General features: G+C 42.8%; 1 protein-coding gene across 4 annotated transcripts; it reads right to left on the bottom strand.

Annotated features, from left to right (window-relative positions):
• Positions 1 to 3192: 3192 nt before the first annotated feature.
• On the bottom strand, positions 3193 to 15100 carry ZNF655 (zinc finger protein 655). 4 transcript variants are annotated; one of them, XM_082856504.1, is made up of 5 exons: positions 15045 to 15100; positions 13917 to 14079; positions 12620 to 12705; positions 12097 to 12223; positions 10119 to 11096 (listed from the first exon to the last, which is right to left on the bottom strand). In XM_082856504.1, the coding sequence occupies exons 2-5, from the start codon at positions 14050 to 14052 to the stop codon at positions 10900 to 10902; spliced, it is 546 nt and encodes a 181-aa protein (XP_082712630.1). In that variant the 5' UTR covers positions 14053 to 14079; positions 15045 to 15100; the 3' UTR covers positions 10119 to 10899. The 4 variants fall into 4 exon arrangements, with proteins under 4 accessions (XP_082712628.1, XP_082712629.1, XP_082712630.1 ...); XM_082856502.1 differs by lacking the exons at positions 10119 to 11096; positions 12097 to 12223; positions 12620 to 12705 and adding exons at positions 3193 to 5526; positions 6032 to 6136; XM_082856503.1 differs by lacking the exons at positions 10119 to 11096; positions 12097 to 12223; positions 12620 to 12705; positions 15045 to 15100 and adding exons at positions 3193 to 5526; positions 6032 to 6136; positions 14829 to 14886.
• Between the last annotated feature and the right edge of the window lie 6802 nt (positions 15101 to 21902).

Genomic DNA, 21902 nt, shown 5'->3' with positions numbered 1-21902 from the left:
TAAAATGTCCAAAGTCATATAGCTAGTAAAGTTCAAACATATGTCTCATTCCAAAGTCATCGCTTTGACTCATCCGTCTTCTTTACTCAATGGATTGTTTAATGCATTTGATTAGGTTAACTGTATCCACCGGCTTCCACTAAATATTGCCTGCCAACTGTATTACTGAATGAATGAAAGGACATAAGATGTTACATACTTGGATGTGAGAAATTCCATCGTTTCTGAGACAACACCCTATGGGCTTCCTTTGAACTTTGTTCTCAAATCCTCAGTTACCCACGTACTATTTCCTAAGGTGAGGCATTCTCCAAAGAGCTCATTTATTACTGACTTGAAAATGCCATACTCTTTCCTCTGCAGGCCTTCTGACATGCTCTCCTTTGCCCGAAATACTCTCCCTGCTCCACTCTCAGCACTCTCCATCTCTGTCTACCAATCCACTCTTGCTCAAGCCGAAAACCTAGGAATCAAACTTGATTTTCCCATTCCCCACTTTGCTCCACCACTATAATATAGTCAGAGGTGACAGTAAACCTTGGTAAGGATATGTATCCATTAGTAAGTCCTAGTTGGCAGAAAAATTAAGAATGCATGTGGGTCATTGAGAAATGGAAATATAAATCTAGTGATGGCAGTGGGGGTGTCTTGGCAGAAGATGGGAATTCAGGAGATTTGACCTGTAGCCTGTCGTCAAAATTGTCAAGCCTGTTTCAAAGGGTGGGGCAGGGGGGTTCTAACTAACTCCCAAAAGATACTGGGATATTTTCTCCCAGCTTCCCAGAGAGCTCTGGGAGCATTTAGGATCAGCTGCAAACTAATGGTGAATCACTGGGTGTGTAACAGGGAACAAAGAACTATCAAAGAAAACGTCTCTTCTCTAGGTTCTGGGATGTGTCCGATACCAACATCACGATGATGGAAAGCTGTGGAGTCAAAACAGCCCTGACTTTGAGCTTACTGTGTGACCCTACAGGTTTTTCAACCTCTCTACACCTCAGTTCCTCTGTAAAACGGAGCTGGTTCCCTTGCAGAGTTGTTGTGAGGACTGTTTGAATATGTGCATATATATATACATGTGTACGTAGGTAGGTGGACAGATAGATAAAATTAGGTGTCCCAACTATTAGATTTCTTCTCTTCCCTCCCCTGTCTTCAAGGCTAAAAAGACTAAGAACACAAACTATACTGGACCAATTAAATATCAGCAAGTTTAAAGAGACAAGTTACTTGCCCTCAAGGATTATTTTGGTTTATTTTTTAAAATGTGTTTTATTTATTTAAAAAACACATTCTGCCCAGCTCTACTGAAACCTCAAACTATTTACCCTTAATGTGCCAACAGCATCCCAACCGAATAACCCTTTAAATTGTAAACACTGACTTTATTGCAGAGGTCTGTGGAAGAGCAAGCTTTGTACCTGTACGAAGGAGAGTGATTTATTCCCGCTGTGAAGCAGGTTTCTAGAAGGAACTGAGTTGCAGCCAGGAAGGTGATTCTAAGATTCCCAAATGCTTCTGGCTGAGGACTTCAGATTTTATTTGAAACAGATTCTCAGAGTACCAAACACACCTTTATTCAAGTGGAAGTACAAAAGCACATTCCTAAACCAAATGCATACATGTGATTTTTACATTTTCTGCTATTTAGAGATTACTTAATCCTCTGTTTCATAATCACTGGAGGTGATTACCCGTGTTCTCTATCCGTAGGGTATATATGGTCATAGACAGGAAAACGAAAACATGCATTTTTCATATGCTTTTACATTTAGATCATTCATTTAGGTCCCTACCGTGCCCTGATGAGATCCTATGCTTGCTGATGGCTAAGAGGTAAAATACTGTGGTAGAACTACCCTAGAGGTTATTAGCCATAAGAGGCTTACAGAGTAAGCAATGAATTTTTATATATTTCTTAAGGATCCCTAGAGAATATTTTAACATATGAATTATGAAAGCCTCAATCGCCGGAACGACAACTAGAATTTTAAATAACACTGTCTTACTCACAAAATATGTTGACGCTTAAGATGGAAAAATGCAATAGAATGCTTTGACATCATCTAAAGAATCATGAACTCTTGCTAGGTGTTATGACAGTGACACTGAACTCTGGAGCCAACATCTGTGCTCAGTTTCATCAATCAAAAAAAAAATGTTATTTTATATGGCCTGTAGACTCTAGTAAAATACAAAAAATATGATGATGTGTAAACAATTAAAAACGGGTAATGAAAAACTGTAATGGTTAGATTTTACAGGCATATCTGCCATTCTTGAAATATACTATAAAGATATTACACAAGAACAGCAATACCTTTGATGGAAGGCAGCATTCCCTTACAAAGATCTCTGATTTTAGTATATGTTCTTTACGTTTTACCCTATCAAAAGCAGACTTGAGCATTCTGCTGGCCTTCAATGGACATATATAAAATAATTCTGAACTTAGACATGCAGAATAGGCGCTGAATATAGCTAGGCTACCACCAGTCTTGTTGGCTTCCTAAGGTCTTTTTCATCTCTATAAAGAATTTGGGTGTCACTTGAAAATGTTTAGCTGCCTGCCACAAACTCAGGGGAAACAGAATCCTTCATACTCATGGATGGACAGGGTGTGTAAATCCATTTCTTTTAAAGGAAGATAATTTGCATTAGGACAGAAGACAAGTAGGGGTGGCATACCTGCTGGTGTAAAGCTTAAAACTAGGAAACCATCATTGAAGGTGCTTAAGAGAATGGAGAAATCAACAGGAATCCAAATGTTACGGCTGGAAAGAAATAGGGTCCTCAGAAAACAGCAGGCCTAAGAATCTGTTTTGGAGAGAACTTTGACTGAGAACAGTAGAAAAAGCTAAATGAGAAACTTTCCAGAAGTTGACATGTTTTAACATTGGTGTATCAATTTATCTTAGGGAAGTTGTGAACAATAAGAACCAACTTCAGGAAAAACAAAAATGTTTATAGGCCACATTAAAATAAAAATAGCTTAGGGGCTTCCCTGGTGGCACAGTGGTTGAGAGTCCGCCTGCCGATGCAGCGGATACGGGTTCGTGCCCCAGTCCGGGAAGATCCCACATGCCGCAGAGCGGCTGGGCCATGAGCCATGGCTGCTGAGCCTGTGCGTCCGGAGCCCGTGCTCCGCAACGGGAGAGGCCACAACAGTGAGAGGCCCGCGTACCACAAAAAAAAAAAAAATAATAAAAATAAAAATAGCTTAAATGAGTTCCATAAATAAAGCATACATACCTACTTATAACACCTATTAAATAAAAGAATGCCATGAGAAAACAGAACTGCATTCACCAAGTCACTCCTCTGACTAGATTCTTCTGCAATGAAAAAGACTGGGACTATATATTAACGATTTCATATGCAAATAATAATTTTCCCTTCAATATTTTGATGTTGAATAAAGCCTGAAATACGGTGCTAAATGTTTCCACTTGCATTGTATCAAATTCCTGTCTGGTGTGGATATTCTGATGATGAAAAAAGACTTGAACTCCTAGACTTGTCATTTACTATATACCCAAATGACTTCTCTTGGGTATGAATTCTTTGCTGAATGAGGGTTGGAATATGGCTGAATCCTCCCACACATACACATTTATTACATTCATAGGTATTCGGCATGAAATGAATTTGATGCTCACCATGTAGTTTCTTTGACTGAAGGCTTTTTCACGTTTATAGGGTTTCTCTCTAGTGTGTATTCTTTTATGTCGACTAAGACTTGAATTCTGACTGAAAGATTTTTCACATTCTTTACATATGTAGAGTTTCTCTCTAGTATGAATTCTCTGATGTCTAGAAAGGGCTGAGCTCTGATGGAAGATATTCTCACATGCATCACATTTATAGAATTTTATTCCAGTATGAATTCTCCAATGGTGACTAAGGTATGAAAATAGCATGAAGCATCTACCACCTTCAATGTATTTGTAGGTTTTCTCATTGATATGGGTTCGCAGGTGTAAAGAGTTTAACACGGACTAATAGCTTTCCAACGTTCGTCACATTCAGAAGGTTTCTCTCTGGTGTGAATTCCCCAATGATGAATAAAGGTTGAGCTGGGACCAAATCCTTTACCACATTCAGGACACACATGAACTGGTGTGAACTCTCAGATGCTGAATGAGGCCTGAACTTGACTAAATGTCTCCCCACGTTCATTACATTCACAAGGTTTCTCTTTGGTATGAATTCCTTGATGATGGACGACGAGGTGTGCTCTCTGACTGAGGTTCTTTTCCCACACATCACAATCAAAGGCTTTTTCTCTGGTGAGGACTTCCTGTTGCAGGACAAGATCTGAGCTATGGTTGAAATTATCCTGATAATCATTACACTCATAGGATTTCTCTTTCCTATGAATTTTGTGATGCTGAATAAGGCATGAGGTTTGACTGAAAGCTTTTCCACATTCATTACATTCATGTGGTTTCTCTCCTGTGTGAATTCTTTGATGCTGAATAAGATGGGAATTCAATCTGAAGTCTTTTCCACATTCATTACATGTATAGGGCTTTTCTCTGAGACGAATTCCTTGATGCTTAATAAAGGTCAACCCACATTCGTTGTATTCATAGGACTTCTCTTCACAATGGACCTTCTGATGTTCAGCTAAGTGTGAGGTATGACAGAAGTCACTGCCACACACAGTACACTTACAAGGCATCTCTCTGTGAACTCTCTGATGTTGAGTGAGGTGTACACTACGACTGAAGACTCTTTCACAACTGCTACATTTATAAGATTTTGCTCTAGTGTGAATCCTCTTATGCTGAATTATGTCTGAGCTCTGATTACAGGATTTGTCAGACGCCTCACAGGATTTATCAGATGCTTCACACTTATAGGGTTTTTCTCTAGTGTGTATTCTTTTATGTCGACTAAGACTTGAACTCTGACTGAAAGATTTTTCACATTCTTTACATTTGTAGGGTTTCTCCCTAGTATGAATTCTCTGATGTCTAGAAAGGGCTGAGCTCTGATGGAAGATTTTCTCACATGCATCACATTTATAGGATTTCTCAGTGGCAGGAATGCTCTCCCATTTATTAAGGTGGGAGAGTTCCATTAAACTTTCCTTATACTCATTACTCTGAAAATCCTGTGTTAGATTTATTTGCTCATGTTTACCAGCTGAATTCTGGTTGAGGCTCATGTCATACTTATCAATGTCATCAACATTCTGTATTCTAAGAACTCTCTGATCTGCATCAAGAGTTGAGTCCAGACTGAAGCTTTTTTCAGGTTCATTACATTCACTGTTCTTCTCACTGGTGAAGGTTTTCTTACTGATTGTTATTTGCCTAAACTCTCTCTCCAGGAAGAGAAATTTCCTTAAGATTTCCTGAAGCCTTTCTAATCTGTCCTCAGTCTTATACACTTCTCTAGTCTCAGGAACTTGGGCAATATCCTTTTTGAGTCTTCCTACTCTCACTTTGTATGAATGTACTTCTTCTGGAATTTTCTGCTTAGGAATCAACAGCTTGTTTTCTTCTCTGGTCTCTCCATCTGATTCAATATATAAATAGAAAATGCAAATGTAATCTGTACCCTGTGCTTAGAAAAACAAAACTTAGAGAAGAGAAAACTAAATAATCTACAATCTACCAGGGTAAGAGAAGTTTATTTACTCTGAAACACAGGAACAAAATCTCAACAGCAGATGTAAGGGCATGAATAGGAGCAGTGAGGTAGGATCCAAGTGGTCCAAGGTGTGGGAGAAATAGAGGGCAGGTTCAGCAGAGTAAGAAGATAACCAATTAAGGTGTTTCAATGGAGATAACAGGGAACTAGTTCAACAGAATCATAGATAAGCAACTTGAATAGGGACCTAGTACAACTTATGGATACGGGACAAAGTAAGAGTTCATCAAAACTGAACGGAAAAGGAAAGAGCTCTGCGTTCTGGGATACAGACAGAGCTCTTCATTGACTGTCAAAGCAACTACAGCTTGGCTCAACAACTAGACTTTACTTCCCTACTAATTTATCTGATTGATTCTGCCTTACTCACCTGAGCAGTCATCTCTTAAGACTTCTCTATTCTTAGTTTCCAGATCAAAGACCTGTAGATCTTGTTCCAGCTGGGAGATCCCATCAGGCTTGGAAATTGGAAATCCTGCTCACAGAGAAGGAAATGGGATGTGGCAATTTATCCCCAGATACTACACCAGCCACTTTTTCTCTTAATAATGGCTAATGGAGAAAGAAAGTAAATTCTTAGAAGACATTAGGAAGGCCTGGAGAGTGAGAAGGCCAAAGACCTTCTATGAGGAGTTCATATTTGTGCTCTAGAAAGAGGTATGCTAAGGGGCAAGTTGATGACTTTTGGGAGCATAAGTATTCATTTACACACACTCAGGGAATGTGGCGTGAGTGTGTACCTGTCTTCACAGAAATTATCATTATCACTCCTCATCTGTTGCCTACAGATTACTCTTTGTATTAGACCTGGCCTACAAGTATTAGACCTGGTCAAAATGGAGGTCATCAAAATATAACTCTGCTGGACTGGAGAAAGGTGAATTCTCAAGCACCTGTTGTGCGGTGAGCTAAACTGTAGCAATAGAATCAGTGAAGGCTGAAAAAATATTCCAAGGATCAATCTCAAGAAACAATTCATTTCAGGGCACATGAGGAAACAAATAATAATATGACACATCCTTACCCCTTAGGAGCTTATACTCTTGTTTATTCAACAAACATTTATGGAGTGCCTCCTATATGCAAAGTATGTAGGAGATAAAGAGCCCAAGCAGATAAGGTCCATCCCCTCAAGGACCTTACACTCTAACTGCAGAGACAGATATAAACAACTTACACTAATATGATACAGTGAGGAAGATGCAATAAAAGTGCATTTTCACACAAAATGGTCTTTCTCTGGCTTGCATAATGGACTGCTAGGATCTCATCTCTTTTATTTTTTTATTTTATTTTTTTTTTATCTCATCTCTTTTCAAGCAAAAGCAAGAGGCAGTCTGCTTCTGAGGTGGGGCAGAACTATTACAGTATCAAAGGGGCAGTTTTCACACGTATTCAGCCCATAAAGCTTCTAGTAGCACACATACAAGGTCTAGCTCAAGCCCCTCATCTCCAAAAGCCTTTCTCTGCACTTACTGAATGTCTACAAACTGTATTATGTGTTCTTCTTATCCTGACATGTCTCTATATAATGAAGTTTACAGATTTTTTAAAATTGTTTTCAGGTATTATCATCCCTACCTGATTTATAAACTCTTTGATAGCAGGGACCATGTACCTTGTATCTTGCACTTCTTTTCATTCATTTATTTAAAAGCTACTCATTGAGTGCCAATTTTGTGCCCAAGTGTCAACAGATAATCAATGTTTTAAAAAGGGCTCTGGGCCTAAAAAGTATGATAAACCAATAGTTGTCCTATGGGATTCCACATGACAGCTTAAGAGCAGGGAGATCAGAACAGATATAAAAAAGGCATTTACTGTGTTTCTGAATTCCTGTTGGGCATAGAGTCAATTCTCTTTTTGGACACATTTTAGTTAAGGTCCTCCATGTCAAATGAAATAGTTCTGCAAGTTTAAAAAAAGTTAGTATGGCATGACACAGCAACTACTCTGCTCAGAATTCTGATAACATAATTCGCAACTTTTGACAGATATTTATTAAGGTGTTTCTAGGTATTTGAAAATTGAAATTAATTTTGGTTACTCTATATCTACACTTAAATCACTTACACACAACAAAAAAGATCATCTTCTTGTTGGATTAGGGGTCTGATTTTAGACACATGTTTAAGGTAATGTAGGAAGGTATAGAGAATGCCTAGCAGGCAGTTAGAGATACAAGACTGCAGTTTAGAAGAGAGAAAGGGATTCAAGATACAGACATAAAGTCACTTGTATTATCAAAATATTAAGCTAAGATTCACTAAGCATTTGGTAGGTGCAAAGTACCACACCAAGAGCTTTATAAGCTTTTACTCACTTAGTACTCACCATACCTTCATGAGATAGGAATTATTACTGTACCAATTTTACAAATGGGAAAACTAAGATTCAGAGAGGTTAAGAACGTTGCCCAAGGTCATGATAACTGGTGAAGCTGGGGCTCAAACAGACAGTCTTATTTCAGAAACCGGCTTTTAAATAATCTACTAGTAAAAAATAATGATTGTGAATGAAATCCATCCCTTCCTCTAAATATGTACAGAAAGAGAACAGAAGACCAACATAGTGACAATGGAGCAAAAGGTGAAAATAATAAAAAGAACAGAGAAACAGTAATTAGAACAATACACGGAGAGACAGGATCCAACAGATTTAGAATCATGACGTTTAATTAAAAGGGACCTGAGAGAACATTTAGTGTCAAAGGAATGAAAATCTCTTCGTAATAGGCACAGCCTGAGCAACATTCAATCTGAGAAAATTCCATTATGAACAAACAATTTGAACACTCTCCTGAAATCTTTGTCTGTATTAAGAAATCTGGTCCATAGCTCCCACCACTTGCTGCCCCTTCGGAAAGAACATGTGCTGGTAAGTAACCAGCACAAGCCAGGTGCTTACGCACATAACCTGATTTAAGCCTTGACACAACCCAGGAAGCAGACATTATTTTTTGTTTTATAGATGGAAATGTCATTATAATCGGTTTAAATATCTGCTCAGTCACAGATGGTAAATGGAACCCACAGTTAACATTCTTTCCAATCTATACTAAGGGTCACAGAAAGCATTAAAGCAGGTTTTCTCACCACTGGCCTGAATGCCTTTTTCCTAGATTTACGTCAAAAATCTACGCTTTCAAAATATGCATTTTTCCTATCGAAATTTGAAATTTTTCCTATCTAAAATTAATTTTTTATTAAAACATTTTGATTTTTAAAATTGAAACCTTGACAGTTTTCTAGTTAGATTTATTTTTAACTTAATCTGATCTTTAAAAATAACATTTAAAATTTACCTCATTGTTTGTTGCCTATACCAGTGCTGTGCTAAGATTTTAGCCATCTAAAAGCTGCATGCTTTTCTTCCTGGTCCTTAATAAACACACAAATAAAATCTCTCCTTAGCTATATTGTTCCTGTGTAGATACCTATTATAATGGAATGTATCCTCTAACAATTTTACTTTTTCTTGAATGCATGCCCTTTCTGCTCCCAAATTGTATAACCTCATGCCTGTCTGTCCATTTTAAATTACCATCATAGTACAGAGCCATAAAAATATAAAAAAACACTATATGTGGTTGGACTAACTGTCCTAAGGCACAAAACAGTGAAAAAGCGTGGGCTTCAGAGTCAGATCAGAGTCCATAGCCTAACTTTGTCCCTGGATGGATCACTTAACTCCTCTTAGCCTCAGATATAAAACAGAATAATACCTACTCACAGGGTTATGGTAAGGATTAAATGAGATATGTTAAGTAGTAGTGAACAACTGTGGTAGTCAAAGACATTCTATACAAAATCATTTTTGCCCTCACGACATCAACTTCAAAAAGCAAGGGGTATGTGCCAAACATTCCTGATTTATCAGCTCACTCACCATCCAGTAGAGTTCTGGGAAGCAGCTTTCTAATGCTGTCACCTAAAAGGGCACCTGCCACACTGCCCCATGTGAATTGTAATCCAAGCTTTTTTCCCAGTCTTATTAATCTCCAGCACTAAGTCACAGACGACTTCCCTTTGGGTATGACCCCCAAGCCAGTAATTCACTCACTGGCAACAGTATATGCTTCTTTTTAGATTTGGTAATGAAAATTTTTACCTACTTTTTTATTCTTTTACTCTGTTCATACTCTGTATATTTATTATTGTGTAGTGGAAGCACTTAACCAAAAGACCAAAGTTCTGATATCTGTGACAAATACAACTCAGAGCTACTATCATGGGAAAAAGGTATGAACTGGAAAACAGGGCTGCTAAATCAGAGACTGAATTATAAAGTCCTTATTTTACAACACAAAACATTAAGCTAAGTTAACTAAGTGTGTAAACTTCAATTTCAAGTGGAGTTTGCTGAACCCCCAAATATGAAAATTACTTCCTAAAGATTGTAAAAAATAATTATTAAGGAGAGGCTGCTGACTTGGTCACAAAAACAAGTTGAGTAGGAGGGCTTCTTTTACGTAATTGTGCCCAGCATGTGTGAGTGTGCATACGTGTCCTGTGTATGTGCAGAGATGACAGAGGAAATGGGATAAAATTCAGTCTAACAGTATGCTGTGCTGTTAGGCTGACTGAACTACTAAGAAGTTTCTTTACTCCAAAAAGTAGACAGGTTAACTGTTGGAAATTATGTAATTATTAGATATTAACAGTAATTTACAATTACATATCACTTTACAATTTACAAGTTGTTGAATATACATTCAATTTGACCGCCTGAAGGAAAGACAGCCTTTCCGTTCCATTGAGGAAAGGCTAAGGAACACTTGACCAGGAAAGGTCATATAAACGCATCAATCTGTACAGCCCCACAAAGAATAAACGGGACGAAGGCAGGACCCTGGAGGGGGCCACAGGGATTTAAAGGAAGCAAAAGACTAGAACGTTAGAAAGGCCCAGGGGTCTCAGGAGATTTAGGCAACAGAAGGGGCAGGTCATGTTCACTACAGAAAAGGAGGGGCACACAGTGTATGTTCCACAGTCTAAAATAACATGAAAAGATCATAACCGAAGAGCTGGAGTCGAACTTTGTGGTTTCTGAGAACACAAGTCGATGACCACCAACCATGGCTTCTGATTGAGCTCAGAATTCAGGGTTCAAAATTCTGGTTGCAACGGAGGGCTTCCTTGGCCCTTTGAAATTTATCAAAGGTCATCTGAGGAGCTGCAATTTTACATAGTGGTGGCATCCTGAGAAGCATCTACTCCATCAATCAAGTGTAATATCTCATAACCGTGGAAAAGGAGTTTCCGAGCGGGGACGAGCACTATCGATGGGAAGCCGATACCTGGGCCATCTCTTGGAGATTCCTGCTGAAAGGACTGCAAGTGTTTCTCCAGAGAAAGCACTTGCCTGGGTATGACTCAGGGCCGGGCAGGAATTCACACTATGAATCCGGGTGGTGGGAAGGCGGAGAAGTATGCCTACGAAGATCAAAGAGCCAGGAATGGAAAACATACTAAAAACCTTCCCAGTGGGCAGGCTGCCTCCCCACAGATAAGAAGACCTCTTTAATCCTGAGTGTAATCAAGGAGACAAAACAACACCCTGGATGCCACCAGCACAGGCAAAGCAAAAAAGAGTTAAAAAAAAAAAAAAAAAGAGAGAGAGAGGGAGAGAAAGAGAAAAGAAAAAGTATGATTAAGTACATACATACATAACAAAGAAAAGAGCAGCAGAGACAGGCAAAAAAAGAAAGAGGAGCAATGCTCACACCAAGGGGGATGCCGACAACTCCCACCGATCCTTCTCTACAACACCACAGGTTGTCTAATCTCAGCTGCCAACTGCACCATCCAAATGACAAAGGAGAGACTCGGTCTAAGTCTGAGACTTCTGCAGCTCGGGTGAGGTTACGCAGCATTACCTTCTGGGTGACTCACTGAAATGTACTCGCAGTGAGTCATGCCTTGAAATCAAGTCTCTCAAATTCTGCCTACTTGCAGATGAATTTAGGGATCTCAAGAGGTGAGGGATTATTCAACAAAGACGTTAGCCTATCTTAAAAAAAAAAAGGCATTTCTTCTTCTGAGAAAAACGGGAAACTCTCAGATACAGGGGCACTGAATTACCAGGAAGGAAAGTGTCTGGTTGTGGGTTGGGAGGCCCTAGAGTCTCTCTCATAAAAAAGGAAAAGATAGGGAAAGTGAGAACTTGCAAAGCACCAGCAAGTTTCCCTTTGCTAACAGGGAACAGATGCCCCACAAAAGCAAGAAACATTAACTGAGGTTAAGGAGTAGAATGTCTCCTCCTGAAACCCCCGAAGGAAACCCACTCCCAAAGGAGACGACCTTAAAGAAGGAGGAATCGGAGGTTCTACGACCGGGGATCTGAGCCACAGTCAGAGACCTCACACCTACTCAAAAACAAGGAAGTAAAGAAATCCTAAGCGGTAAACTGAATAATAAGAAAGGCAATCCTTACCCAGTGAGACCAGGTTCCCATAATTCTCTAACATCACTTCTCTGTAGAGAGCCCTCTGAACAGGGTCCAGGCATCCCCATTCCTCTCGAGTAAGGTGCACAGCCACATCCTCGAATGTCACAAACTCCTGAAATAACACAGCCTGGCTGCTCTGGGGAAGGAGGCCACCACAGCATCACGGCCAGAGAATGAAGGAGATGATACAGAGGGTCTGCAGGGTGCATTTATGGTGGAAAGGAGGGACAACAGAGTAGAATCTAGGGAATAGGTTCCACAACCCTTTAACATCTAATAAGCGCCCATGACAGCACCAAGGATAAAGGAAGTGTTTGCTGGTGGTATTGGGGAGATGGAAAGGTGGTTTCTGTGAAGTCCAGGTCTCTGAAGATGATCAGCACCCAACCTGGGGTCTGCTATTAAAAAAAAAAAAATTCAGGAAAGGTTTATGGATGGGATGAGGAAAGGACCACACTCAATCAGCAGCAATAGTCCCTGAGGAAAAGCAGAGGGTTCCTCAGCTCACCTGGTACCTGGCTGTTAGGAGCGCAGCTGCCTGGTCTCCTGGGCTTCCCTCGTGGGGAAGAGCAGGCACCTGGGGGACAGGTGGAGCTGAGGGAGGAGAAAGGAGCCAAGAGTGAGAGCAGCCCTTCCCCAGGGCTCCCTTACGAAAGAGAGAGTCAGTGGGACCCTTCCTCACATCAACATTACGGTAAAACCAACGAATGTTTATCGGGTATTGACCATGTTCTGCACCTTCTCAGCACCTGCATGCCCTCCTTACGCATGCTTAGACCCGTGATACAGGATTATATTATGAAATCTCATATTGTACATTATTCCATGACATGACATACCTCTAACAGAAGGGTAAGCACTGTTACCTGTTTTGCAAATGGGCAAAGCAAAGCATAAAGATTTGCAGTGGCTCATCCAGAGCCACAGTTATTTAGTAGACTTTTGACCCTCTCCCAGACACTGTTCTGTAAACTTCATTAAGCCTTTCTTTTGAGACTGGGCACTGTCTCTGCAACCAGTGTGTAAGGCCCTCTAGAATAAGGAGTGGTCATCTGTTTCCTCATACTCCTTTCCACACTCTCACAACGCTCCACAGCACTCTACGCACCATGGCACTCAGCTGGTGTTCCTGACACACAAGTTATCTCAGGCACTGCAGTCGGCACAAGTAATCTCATACAAACTTCATACAAGACAAAGGCAGTACAAGAGAGACCAACCTCTCTCTATAATACATAAAAATGTTATTTTGTGGTCAACGTGTGATATGTATACATTGTTATTTTACGGTCAATATGTGATATGTATACATTGGGCTCAACCAAGGAATTAGATGGTTGTTTTCTTGATCAAAATTAGATTAGTCACGAACACTGCAGTTGCAACAGAATGGCAGCTGGCAAAGCACAAAAGGTCAAGGAGGGAAGAAACTAAGTTAAGGGAACAGGGGGAGGGACAGGCCCTAAATCTAAGAGGAAGTGAAAGCAAGGCAAGGGCGGTGAGGTGCGGCAAAAGCAGCATTTCTTAGAAATTATTCTGAATGTGGTAACTGGGATGAAGTGAAAGTTGCATGAAGGAGAAACAGCCAGAGCAGAGTGAGCGAAGACCACTCGGCCTGTTAAAGGACAGAAGGACCTCAACAGAGGGGCCGAGATCAGGACTGGACTGAGTTGCGTCTGTGCCTCCCTTCAAGACCTCCCTCTAGGGAGCAATCTCTCATTGAAATCCCTGGCCTCTCTCATACCAGGCCCAGGAGCCCCTCTGCACACCCATTCTCCTGGATGGAAGTGCTCTCTCTGCCTTACCCCCAGTGAGTCCCTGTTCCATGTCGGTGTCCTGCACGAACTGAGGCTCTGGGGACAGACCCTCAGAGTGGGTCTCCAAAGGCTGAAACTGGACCCTTGGAGATCCTGCTGCTTCCTGGGCCGATATTTCCTCCATCCCTGTTCTGGAGGACGATGACCATCACTGCGGGGTGAGATTAGGAGAAATTATTGTAACAAGTTAAAACAACCCATCATTTTACATTCTCAGGACTTAGCAAAGTATCTTGCACACTGTAGACACAATGAAAATAGTTAATGATGATTAACCACCTAAAATAAACAGCAGGAAGAAAAATGGACATTATTCACGTTCAGATATTTAAGAACCAAGTCATATGGTCCAAGTATGCAGTTTATTTGAACTCCACTAATCCAGAATTTGTGGAATTTTTTTTAATCAAGGAAACACAATTTAAGAGCTTAAAATTTCCTGTGTAAATTGAAAATACTTGACATTTACAAACTTCTGTCAAGGTTCAGGTATGCACCCAGAGAAACACACTAGTTCCGATACTCGTAATTTTTTAAAAGCAGGCCCCCACGAATTTTTTGGTAAACACTGTCAGCCCGCTCTGAATTACTGAATGGCCTCAACTGATAACCAAGTTCCACTCTGGGGGGTCAGACCCTTCGATAACTCAGACTAGGTGGCAAGGCCCTTCCCACAATCCTGACAGTAAGCCAGGGAAGGGCTGCGACTCTAACAGGTCTGACTGGTTGTCCTTCACACCCAAGGACGCGGCAGCGCTCCGTCCCCTTTCCACACCCTCAGAAAGGGCCCTCGCGCCCGGCCCTCAGAAGGCCTCGCCCGGCGCTGCCCTCCTCCCACTTCCCTGCTAGGCCAAGACACGGTCCCAAAAGGGCGAAGCGGGCCCCAGAAACCCAGCTCACAGCAGGGCACGGTCACCGGGTCCTGACGGCGGGGCCCTCCGTCCGCGGGGTGTCGGGGCGAACCCTGACTGAAGAGACACGGGCCCTCGCACCCCGGCCCCGCGCGCCCCTGGGGTCGGGAACCGCAGTCACCCGGGGACGAGAGACCCCTCCTCCCCGGGAGGCTAAACAAGGAGCCAACCCACCGCGACCCCAGAACGCCTTCCGGGGACTCACCAAGCGGAGGGGCGGGCCGGTCGGCCGTCCGGTAGCGGACACCCTGGCTCACGGGGCCACCACAGCCTTTCGGGGGTCGCTCTAGGCTGCTCGGAGGCCGGCGCTTCTCTGTGGTACTTCCGGAGGCGGAGTCCGATGGCTGGGGGCTGGGCGGGCCCCGGATGCGGGCCCCGGATAAGCGGGTGCCAGTCGCTAAGCCTTGTTTGTGAGGCTTTTCCATCCACGTCCTTCTGCCGGTCTCACCCTCCCTGCTGACCCGCGCTGGCCGCTCTGTAGCCAGTACATCGGTAGTGACCGCGACAGCCCCGGACTTGGGAAGGCGGCCCCGCTCTCCCTTCCCTGGCTGCAGCCAACCTTCGAGACTCCCCGCGGGGTGGTGGCTCTTCCGCGGGGGTGCGTGTCGGGGATGAGGACGAAATGTCCAACCTAGTGGTCCGACCTCCATGAGTCAGCCGTTCGGGAACTAGCACAGGGGTACAAAATACGCTGATTACAGCCGGGGTTGAAGGCGCTTCGGTTATATGAGAACCTCAGAAAATCATAGGATCGAAACATAATACGGTTCTTGGGGGAAGATGGGGGCATTGAGCAAGTTGGAGTGGAAGAGAGACTGGGAAAGAGCTGTGTTCCTGGTGGAAAGACGGGACTCTGCAGAAGGAGGGATGGGTAAAGCACGGTGCACGTGGACAGGCAGGCCCAGGGCTAGCACAGAAGCCCCTAGGGCATTAGGACCTCCTGCATCCTTAGAGAATGTGATGTCTTGTGGTGGGACTAGGTCCGCCAGGGACTGGCAAGTCGACTAAAGAATCAAAACAGTGATTTGGAAGGGACTTTAGGTACTACTCCTTTGTTTAAGCTCACAAATCAGATATTTACCCTTTAATGATATTTGACATTTACAGTTAAATATAAGAAAAATCAAGTGTGACATTCTCCATGCTTTTTCAAATTACATGAGCCTCTGGGAGATTCTGATATGCCTTCCCTTTCTCTCCTTGAGTATCTCATGAATCTACAGCAACTTCCTACTATGACACAATCTCTCTAGTCTATAGTATCTTTGTCACAATGGAGTCAGCATCACGGATAGGAAATGCACTGCTTAAAAAAAAAAAATGCACTGCTTGGTCAATTGCTTGTTGGACAGCTCCAGTTAGAAAGTTTTTTTGTGTGTTGAACAGAACTATACCTCCTGGTGATGTCCATTGTTCCTGTTGCAATCCCTGGGACAACAGATGACACATTACTTCCTGCTTGTCATTAACAACTTGTTATGAACCAGGTTCGTTTGCCCAATGGGCAGCAAGCCAAACACTGAGAGACTGAGGTTTGCAGCAGAGTTTATTAACACGGAAGCCAAGTGAGGAGGTAGGAGAACAAATCTCAGATCCACCTCCCTGAAGGTGAGGGGCTTGAGATTTTTATTGGATAAAGAAGCAGGTTGGTCTTAAGTGTGGGGTAAGGTGATAGGAGGTTGGGGAAAGGTGAGGTAATCAGTGTTCTGCAAAGGCATATCTGAGTTACAGGCTTCTTAATGGGATGCATGTTCAAAAATGCAGGCACTTAGCATGATCTGAGCTTCGAGTTTTTGGCCCTCTGATGTCAAAAGTTCATTCGTCAGACACCTGCACAGGCTGAGTTTTAGGATCAGTGGTCCCAACCAGTCTTAGCCAGCTTGAACTGGACAAGAGCTGACTCCAAGTTTCTGAAAAACAGCTTTAGTCCCTGTTACTATAGCCACTCATATGACAGAGGTGTTATCTATAGGGGTAGTTGAGGAATCTTGTGGTATATTATCTAGGCTACATGAAGCTTGGAGGGTGTGTAACTTGAAAAAAATAATTTAAGCGAGCTTGTTCAGTGAAGGCAGAGGGTTTTTTATTTTATTTTATTATTATTTTTTTTTGCGGTACGCGGGCCTCTCACTGTTGTGGCCTCTCCCGTTGCGGAGCACAGGCTCCGGATGCGCAGCCTCAGCAGCCATGGCTTACGGGCCCAGCCGCTCCACAGCATGTGGGATCATCCCAGACTGGGGCACGAACCCACGTCCCCTGCATCGGCAGGCGGACTCTCAACCACTGCGCCACCAGGGAAGCCCAGCAGAGGGTTTTTTAAACAAGTTGTTCCTTTACCTGCTGTTCTGTAAAACAAGCTCAAGAATTGGGCACCATTTCAAGCTCTTCTAATGTTCTAGGATAGCTATAAGTTTGAGGTTCTTTCCTGAGTTGCCCCACAGGTTGTAGCTCTCAGCAGAGTGTTGCATTTCTACAGCAGAGGTGAGCAAACTATGACAGTGGTGCATCTGTGTCTAAGTTTTGCCCGACTTTTTCTCCAGCGAGAGGTCCTCAGGAGGCACCCATTTAAGAGTCCATGTCCCACCAATAGGCACCAATCCCTAACAAAGGATGGTAAGAAACAGTAGCTACTGTTTTGCTCTTGAGCACAATTTTCTTTCAACCGTTATTCAGATGATGCAGGTGGAAACAACGAACTCACAAAATCTATGATTTTTAACTTAAACTATATTGCTTTAAAGAAAATGTAGGAGCCACTATTCCCAAGGGATTGAACACTTCACTACTCCTTCCCACATGCCCACCATTGCACTAGGCATGGATAGATACAAAAGAAGGGAACTATCACACCAGAATCGATACATGCTCTGAATATGGGTTTGTCTTCCCTGACTGCTTTGCCTCCATCTGCACCGTCATCTGAGGGCTTATAGGATGCCTTAGCCACTGGATATACCTTAAACCAAGGAACCCATTTTATAGTCAAGGAGGTGTGACAATGAGCTTGTAACCACAGAATTCACAGCGTTTACTCATCAGCCAGAAACAACTAGCACGATGGAACTGTGGAATGGCACGTTGAAGACTCAGCTAAATTGCTGATATAAGATACAGCACCTTGTGAAGCTGGGGAGCTGTCCTCCAAGATACAGTATATGCATTGAACCAATAACATATATATGGTATTGTGTCTCCAACAGAAAGACTACATGGATACAGGAACCAAGGAGTCAAAAGAGGAGTGGCCCCTATTAACCATCATAACCAGCAACCTATGTGTGGAATTTGTGCTTCCTGTCTCCCTAGTCTAGAGTCTGTTGAGTATGATCCTGATTCTCAAGAAGAGCATTTCTTCTAGGAGATACCTTGAGTGTTCCACTGAACTGGAAACTGAAAATGCCACCAGGCCACTTCAGTTCCTTGTGCCATTATATCAGCAAGCAAATAATGGAGTTATTACAAAGGCTTCCTACAGTCCCTTTGACACACAATACATAAATACAAAAACATACCCAGCTGGCTGCACTCAACAACCTACCTTCCTGGATCCTTTAGGCGCTTTAAAGTACAAACAGGGGTGGGAGGATAGGGGAGAAGGCAGATTTAGGCAAAGAAGAAAAATACAACGTACAACAATGTAATGGCTCTTAGAGATGACTTGCAACACTGGAAGGAAATAGGAGGAAGAATCTGGAGGCAGAAGTTCTGGGAATATGTCTTCAAGGAGGACCATAGGTCAGGGAGCCAGCCAAGTGATAGAGGAGCAAAAACCTACTCAAGTGGATTACTGAAGAGTCACAGGGAAGCAGAAGGAGGAAACAATGGCAGCCACAGCAAGGTCAAACCTCACTGGGAATGGAACATTACTCAGGGCTTGGAAGATTATTCAGAATATCACCTAGTCATTTGTAGCCTCTGTAGTAGGTGGCTGTTCCTTTTGGGCTTTCCATTTTTGCCCTCAAATTTGTCTTGGAACTTAAGGGCCATGTCACAATCATTCAAGGTCTCTTTTACTGTTTTATAAAAAGTGAAGTAATAGCAAATGCTGCAATTACTGTGATAACATTTTGATAGCAAAAATGCCTCAAATTCGAATTACTATAGTAATTTCATTACTATCACACTCAAAACTCCCTGGAAACATTAGCCAAGCTCAGAATCTTGTAACTATCTAGTATTGGAAAGAATATCTGTTGCCTATTGAACAAATATTTGAAAATACTGTCGACTGAAAAAAAAAAGCACAACCTAAAAGTTGAGAATTATGTTTTATTTGGCAGACAAAATTGAGGACTTAAGCTGGGAAGACAGCCTCTCAGCTCTAAGGGGCTGCTCCGAAGAGGTAAGGGAGAAGCCAGGATATGTAGGAGTTTTGCAGCAAAAACCTCGTAGCCAGAACATCAAAAGATTACTCTTAATTAAAGAAAACCAGACATTTCAAGTTAATGATTTTAGAGCTTTTCTATATATGGGAAGATGCAAGAGACTGGGCTCACTGAAATCATTCCTTTGACATGCACCTCAGCTGTCTGGGGCCAGTACCCTGCTCTTCTCCATCCTGAATCCCCTCAGGGTACACAGTTGGGGGCGGCTGCAGTGACTGCTGGCTTGAAGCCGCAGTTTACTGGTATGGCAGGCAACATTTTTCCTCCCCAGGTCCGTTCAAGTGGCAATACGCAATCAGGGTCCCCGGAGAAGCAACCACTTTGGTTTCGTGAAACCATCCATCCTTGACTTCACTTTGCTCTACTGTCTACATTTTTGTTTCAGTTCCTCTGCCACAGACACACAATCACCTTATTGTTTGATAATAACTAGAATTATTACGATTACTGCCATCAATAAGAAAAAGTAGGAGAATTGTATAAGTATCTGAGCCGGAGGGTACCGAGGGAAAAACTTAACCCCCGTTTTCCCGGACGGGAAAAGGGGAGCTAAGTCATCCCCAAAAGCGCAGCGCAGGCCCGGAAGGCGGATGTTGACGCACTTCCGGTTTTTGTGACACTCTGGGTTCTGGCGAGCGGAGCACCTGGGTCCAAGTCCACTGTCTTTTGGTCCCCAGACTCACCTCCCTTTTCTATCCCAGCACCCCAGGCTTCTCCGGGGTTCACGGTGAAACGGGGGTCCAGCCGGGGAGGATGGGCGGGGACGCAGGTGGATGTGTACGGCCGTGTTCCGCGATCCCCCTCGCCACGACCGTCCCCAGACGGGGTGGAGGGTCCGTGTCCCTGTCCTTCGTCCCAGCCTTGGCAGTAGGAAGCGCCGTCTCCCTGCGGATACAGCCTTGGATCCCTGGTTTCTGGACTGGGATGAGATGTTTCTGGGACCGGGAGGAGGCAGCCTGCGTGCCCCACCTACAACGCCTCGTCCTCGGTTTTCACCCCAGATGACCCTAGTCTAATTTCTGTGCTCCCCGATTGTCCCCCTTTGCTTTCCTTCTGGTGAAAGCTTGTCTCCTGGGTTCCTAGGGACCTCAAGGTGTAAAATGAGAAAGACCCTAGAGGCTACCAAGCTCCACGGTTTTGTTTTTGATTTTTTTAGTGAAGAAGTTTAAGACTCATAAGTGTTTGCAGATCATCCGCTCACCCCCAAATTCACCACCATTAATGGCAGTGATTAAAGAATGTTTGAAGCTTAGTGAATAAAGTGAGTTGAATGCAGGAAAAGGTTACATGCACTTCACCCTCTTCTTTTCAGTTTCCGAGCTTCCTGAAAGCTTTTTTACAGGAGTAATTTGAGACACCAGGTGAATTTTTCAATTGTGGGAGCCAACTGTGCTTGACTCAGAGGGCTGAGTAGTGAGGGGCGTCTGCCGTGGTGCGGCGGCAAGAGCAGATCGCTGGGCCACTTGCCCATTGGTCACTGGCACCCTCTCTGCCACTGATTAGCAGGGTGCTCTTAGACAAAACACTAAGTCTCAAATTTATCCTAAGTAAGGTAAACTAGACTGCATATCTCAGAGGGCCCTTCCAACTTGGACATTCATTGATAGAGGGAAATTAACTGAAAAATGCAGCTAGGCCAAACTTAATGCCCCATCGCCAGTTCCTGAAATGCCACCAGTATACACAAAGACGCTGTCATTATTGAGAGAGGCTGTTAAGTGGCAGAGGACCAAAGAAAACACTTATACAGGACTGTGCTACACAGATCATTTGCAATCAATAAATGAGTTGTGGAGAATACCTGGTAAGCAGATCAGTGAAACCTCCTTACTATTTGCTGGAGAAACAGGTCAGTTACATAGTGTAATGGGAGACGTAGGTAACTTACCCATGGACACATTATTTACTTATGTATTTTAAACCTGTGCTGCTATAGTATTCCTCCCATCTTACTCAGATGCTTCATAAGTAACCTGACAGTTGCAGTAGAGCAGCATCTCTTAATTTCTAAATGACATGCCCTTCCAAGTATTGAAATACCCGGCCTATAATGAATTTGTTGAACTTTCTCCAAATGGGCAAAAAATGTTGACATTGCATTCATTCAAACAAATGTTTTTTAAAATATCCCCTGGTTGCAACGAACTATGTCATGTGACTTAAGGGCCACAAAGTAAAAGACAGTCTTTATTCTTGAGGAGTAGTCTAGTTGAAATAAGGCATGAAAGCATTAAAAATTAAATTTCAGGGTAAGAACTATCAAAATATTGCATACCAAACTGGAGACAGCCAGTGAGCTTAAGGTCAAGTGATGATTGAGTGCTGGAATCATTCAAGAAATGCAAAACAAAACCCAGTCTTTCTACTGCTACTTGCCTAGAACATGAGCAGGAAAACACTCCAGAAGGGCCTGTCCATGTCCTGACCTCAGCCCCGTATCTTTGAGTTTCACTCCCTTGGAGTCACTTCATTTTGATTCATACTGCCAGTGGTAGGGAAGGCCTCTGGGAATGTGTTATTCCCCATACCCCACCTTTAAATCTTTGATGAGATGTCAAAAACCAAGATTCCTTTTCCTTGATCTTAAAATACCTGAGAAAGAATGAGATTTTCAGACAATATATCACTAAAAAGGAAGGGAAATGAGCAAAGAAAATAAAATAGTTGGAAGATGAAAA

Source organism: Leucopleurus acutus (assembly GCF_964270905.1).
Source record: "Leucopleurus acutus genome assembly, chromosome: 16".
Taxonomy (NCBI): domain Eukaryota; kingdom Metazoa; phylum Chordata; class Mammalia; order Artiodactyla; family Delphinidae; genus Leucopleurus; species Leucopleurus acutus.
The sequence above is the reverse complement of the archived record's forward strand: the minus strand, read 5'-3'. Positions and strand labels throughout refer to the sequence as shown.